This window comes from Lithobates pipiens, unplaced genomic scaffold, assembly GCF_037356315.1.
Source record: "Lithobates pipiens isolate NorthernLeopardFrog02 unplaced genomic scaffold, aLitPip1_a1.2 Scaffold_23, whole genome shotgun sequence".
Lineage (NCBI taxonomy): Eukaryota > Metazoa > Chordata > Amphibia > Anura > Ranidae > Lithobates > Lithobates pipiens.
The window spans coordinates 14,655,125-14,660,502 of record NW_027507785.1 but is presented as its reverse complement, the minus strand read 5'-3'; the positions used below and the strand labels follow the sequence as shown (position 1 = coordinate 14,660,502).

The 5,378-nt window shown below is 41.9% G+C and overlaps 1 protein-coding gene across 1 annotated transcript; it reads left to right on the top strand.

Moving 5' to 3' along the window:
- Positions 1-631: 631 nt before the first annotated feature.
- Positions 632-2,293, top strand: LOC143926847 (olfactory receptor 52D1-like). The gene has a single exon (XM_077450887.1). The coding sequence runs from the start codon at positions 755-757 to the stop codon at positions 1,694-1,696; it is 942 nt and encodes a 313-aa protein (XP_077307013.1). The 5' UTR covers positions 632-754; the 3' UTR covers positions 1,697-2,293.
- Positions 2,294-5,378: the final 3,085 nt, after the last annotated feature.

The window sequence follows — 5,378 nt, the reverse complement described above, 5'->3', positions numbered from 1 at the left end:
TTTATGAAAAATAGTTTTATGTATATTTTTTCTAATTTTACTTTATTTTACCAACTTAAACTATTGTGTTCTGATCCATCATATATAATTCTGATTAAGAAAATCATTGAACTAAAGGCTGTAATGTCATAAAATAGGTAAAAAGCCAAGGGGGGTGAATACTTTTGCAAGGTACTGTATGCATTAATCAAGCTGTTCCTACCACCACTGAAACATGCTAGTTAAATATAGGGATAAATGCATACAATTTGGTGATAGTACAGTTGGCATGTGTGGTAAAGTGTGTGTAGACTCTAACAATACATTTCTCTTATTTGTTTCCTTTCGGGTTGTTAAATATACCATTGAAAATGTTTTATTAAAGCTGTTCAATGAAGGTTTGTATTTTTTTTTTCCTTTTCAAAGTTCATCTTTACATGCATGGCTAAATATATTTCTGACACTAATTAGGACACCAGCTGTGACAGCTAATGGTCCCACTGGAAGGCTTTGTTGCAGTTGATGCAAAGGTGCCATCTTAATTCGAAGCAAAGCTTCACCTTTCTGAGGGCTATAAATGCCTGGCTGGATTGGAATGTTTTCATCTTATGATATACAGAATTCAAGAGGAAAGTAACGTAACAGGAACCAAAGTATCCATACATTAACATTTTTCTTTTTGCTTCCTTAATATTATCACGATTGAAAAAAAAAAAAATCTTATGTTTCGTCTACTGTGTGCTGCAAGGAATAAAGCCTATCTCCAATTCTGTCCATGGAGAACATATCAACAACCTACACCAATTTTATCCTTGTGGGGCTTGTTGAGATGGAATCATTTAGATTCTTATACGCTCTGATGACTTTTGCAGTATATTCAACTTCATTTGTTGTGAGTTCAATGATTGTCTATGTAATCTGGAGGGAGGAAAGTTTGCATGAACCGATGTACATCTTTATATGCGGCTTGGTCCTCAATGTGATGTTTGGGAGTTCGGCTTACCTCCCCAAGCTGCTGATTGACTTATTGTCTAAAAATTCAACTATTTCTCTCTCCGGATGTCTATTTCAGGCCTTCTGCATGCAGTCTTATGCAGCTGCTGAAGTTTTTACTTTCACCGCTATAGCATATGATCGATATTTGGCGGTGGGTCACCCTCTGAGGTACTCCGCCCTGATGACCAACTTGACATGTCAAAGGATACTGCTGGCCATATGGGTTTTTGTTTTTGTAGGTCTATGTGGGGGGTTTTGTTTAACAGCAAGGCTGACCTTTTGCGCAGTAAATATCAACAATGTCTACTGTGAGACCATGTCCCTCTTACGGCTTTCTTGCAGTGATATCACAGTTAATAATATCTATGGAATAACATGGACCTTGTTCATCACAATTAGCCCCATGCTTGTGATTATTTATTGTTACATAAGGACGATTATCATCTGTTTCAAACTTCCCGGGGAAGCCTCTCAGAAAGCTGCCCAAACGTTGGTGACCCATGTAACTGCCTTGTCCATATTTTTAGTTGGCGCTATGTTTATTGCCTTTAGGTACAGGTTAAGTAGCATTTCTCTCTCAGCCACGGCCCATGTCATCATCGCTATGAGTGGTATGAGTACGTCTATTACTGTCAACCCTCTGATCTACGGCATAAGGACCAAGGCTCTCAGAATAAGAATCGCACGCAACCTGCAGAATATCTTTGGAAATTCAAAATAATACACAACTCATTATTTCTTTGTAGTAGCTTTACCGTCTGTATGTTCATTAAATTGAAACTTTAATCAGAAAATTAAGTCCTGCTAGATCACTTCAGGCTGGCCCCCTTTTGCAGGTATAGCCATGTAAAACATTCAAAATAAGTGCCTATACTGTTTACAATCCAGTAATACAATGTCTGACACTACCCTACACATGCTCAGTCGCTCTCTAATTTTCCAGCACTGTGTCAAAATTGTAGAGACCAATCTGCTGACAGCCTAAAGATTCACTGTTGCTCAGGGGCTCTTGGCTTCAGCACAATGACAGCCTCCAGCAAGAAGAAACAGAAAACAATGCTGGAGGCAATTTACAGTTCACACTAATTTTGGTAGATTTTTTATTAATGTGGAATGTATGTTCCTTGCTAAATAACATTATTTTGTATCAAGTTCTTATGGGTACTAATTTTGGTCCTAATTTTGGTCCATACTAATTACGTTCCTTGCTAAATAACATTATTTTGTATCAAGTTGTTATGGGTACTAATTTTGGTCCTAATTTTGGTCCATACTAATTATGTTCCTTGCTAAATAACATTATTTTGTATCAAGTTCTTATGGGTAAAGTTCTGCTTTAATCATCCAATGTCATTGTAGTCATTGTAGTTATGCAAAATGTAGCAGAATAAGATTTCGGTAGTGAAAAAATTAAGGCCTAGTTCACACACATGCCAATGTTTTAAAAAAGGAAGTAAAGGCAGGAAAAAAACAAAAAAAACACACCCTGTAAGGCAAAGGCATAATGAACTAGTATGCATAGCATACTAGCTCATTATGAATAACTTACCTGAGATGGAAGCCCCAGAAGCGACCCTCGTTCTTTTTGTCCATCACCGCCATCTATCCCGGAGTAACTTCCGGGTATCGCGACTCCAGCATTTTGACTGTGACTGTGAGCCACGATGATGTCACTCCCACGCATGCACATGGGAGCCGCCACTAATGCCATGATTGGCGTTAGCAGCGGCATGCTCAGTGTGCCTGCATGCCGCTGTCTACGGTGCATGCGCCGTAGACATCGGTGCCAGTCTTTTGCAAATATCTCCTAAACCGTGGAGGTATAGAATATATTTGTTACACCTACAGGTAAGCCTTAATCTAGGCTTACCTGTAGGTAAAAGTGGTCCCGGAGGGTTTACAACCACTTTAAGTCAAGTGCTAATGTTCACTGTGATAAGGTTTCCCATTCATTTTGAATGGGCTGCTAGCACACCCCAGTGTGGCCCAAACCGCACGCTTCCATTTTTTTTCTTAACTCAATGTACTGTATGCTGTGTACATTGGGGTACCATGAAAGGCACTACAATGCACTAACATCATACAAGCAATGTCATTTATGGGATTGGTTTATTAACAAAAGAGGAAAGCTAATGTCTGCAATTTATTTTGTGTAATTTACACCATATTCAATAACCAACATTTTTTACAAGGTAAAAAAGTTTGGTTGGTAAGTTTACTGGTGAATTGTTGAATGCCCCGTGGCACTGCTCTACCTAAAGCAGCCTTTTTCAACCCTTGCAACACAGAGGAACTATTGAAATAACTTTCCAGTCCCAGGGAACCCCTGCTAAAATTGACTATACCCACTACACAAGATACATTAGTGTGATGGTCAGTGGGAAGAATGCTCCTTACACTTGTGGTCATTGGGAAGAATTACACCCTTACAGATAGCTAAAAAGATCAATGTTGTCAGTGGGAACTTATCTGGGTGGCAGAAATGAATCATTGCTTAAGGAACCCCTAGCAACCTCTGGAGGAACCGCCGGGTTCAATGGAACCCTGGTTGGGAAACCCTAACCTAAAGGATAGCCGTACTTATAAACAAGTTAAGGTCAACAGTCCCTCACCCCTCTCTCCTCCTATTATAACTGTACCCCCTTCCACTTACTTCAACCTAACGGGTAAACCATTCAAGGAACTGTAGCCTACAACCAATGGCTCAACTGTCCTTTTCTGAGGGGAGTATGACCATGTGCATCTCTTCTCTGTAGGCCTTAATGGACATGCTGTCTACATGCAAGTTAATGACGTTTATATTAGGGTCTGTAGAGAATAGGCATATGCAGAAGCACGTGGTCCTACAAGTTTAGAAGAGGACAAGAGTGTTTTAGCTCTGTCAGAGGCTCCGTCTTCTGTATGGTTCCAGAGATCAATACAAAAATGCATCGGTAGCTTGACGGAGAGGGGAAAGAGGGGTGTTGTAAGGCTTAGGTTGCTTAGATGTGTAGTTATCCTTTAACCACTTAACAACCGCCCATAGCCGATTAACGGCTTCAGGACGATTGTTTAACTCTGAGAGGCCGTTAATTAACGGCCTCCCAGAATTCTGCTCTCGCGCGCCCCCTGGGGCGCACACACGAGAGCATCCGTGACCAGTGGACCCGGCGCATCACGGATCACGGTAAATGGCCGCTCATCGCGGCCGTTTACCACGTGATCGCTCTGTCAAATGACGGAGTGATCACTTGTAAACAAACCGGTGTCATGTTATGACGCCGGTTCCTCCCTCCCCCTCTCTGTACCGATCGGTACAGCGGAGGGGAAAGAGATCGGTGTCAGCAGTGCTGTGGGCTGCATCTGCAGTGCCCACATCGCTTCTCACCGAATTTAACCCCTCCATACCCTGGCAATACTCTGTAATACCAGCTAATACACTGCAATACCCCCCAATACTCTGCAATACCCCCCAATACTCTGCAATACCCGCCAATACTCTGCAATACCCCCCAATACTCTGCAATACCCGCCAATACTCTCCAATACCCGCCAATACTCTGCAATACCAGCCAATACTCTGCAATACCCACCAATACTCTGCAATACCCGCCAATACTCTGCAATACCCGCCAATACTCTGCAATACCCCCCAATACTCTGCAATACCCGCCAATACTCTTCAATACCTGCCAATACTCTGCAATACCCGCCAATACTCTGCAATACCAGTCAATACTCTGCAATACCCGCCAATACTCTGCAATACCCGCCAATACTCTGCAATACCCCGCCAATACTCTGCAATATCCGCCAATACCCTGTAATATCCGCCAATACTCTGCAATACCCCGCCAATACTCTGCAATACCCCGCCAATATTCTGCAATACCCTGCCATAAATTGCCATACCCAGCCATACTTGGAGATACCCTGCAATACCCAGCCATACACGGAGATACCCAGCCATACTCAGATACCCAGCCATACTCGGTGATACCCTGAAATACCCAGCCATAGACGCCCCTCACCGCCCTCCGGTGCTTCTACCAACTCGCCAATATGATCAAAGCCGGAATCTTTTTTATTTTTTTTTTTTTTTTTTTTTTATTTCAGGCTTCCCAGCCTAGAGGTGAGATGCGGGGTCTTATTGACCCCCAGATCTCACTGTAAAGAGGACCTGTCATCCCATATTCCTATTACAAGGGATGTTTACATTCCTTGTAATAGGAATAAAAGTGATCAAAAATTTATTTTTGGGGAAAAAAAGTCAAACTAAAATAAATAAAGTTAAATGAACAATGAAAAATAAAATAAAATTTAAAGCGCCCCTGTCCCCATGTGCTCGCATGCAGAAGCGAACGCATACGTAAGCCCCGCCCACATATGAAAACGGTGTTCAAACCACACATGTGAGGTATCGC

Bases quoted from the DNA above. Each gene is read 5' to 3' on its own strand.
- LOC143926847 (XM_077450887.1), top strand. From the start codon at position 755: ATGGAGAACATATCAACAACCTACACCAATTTTATCCTTGTGGGGCTT.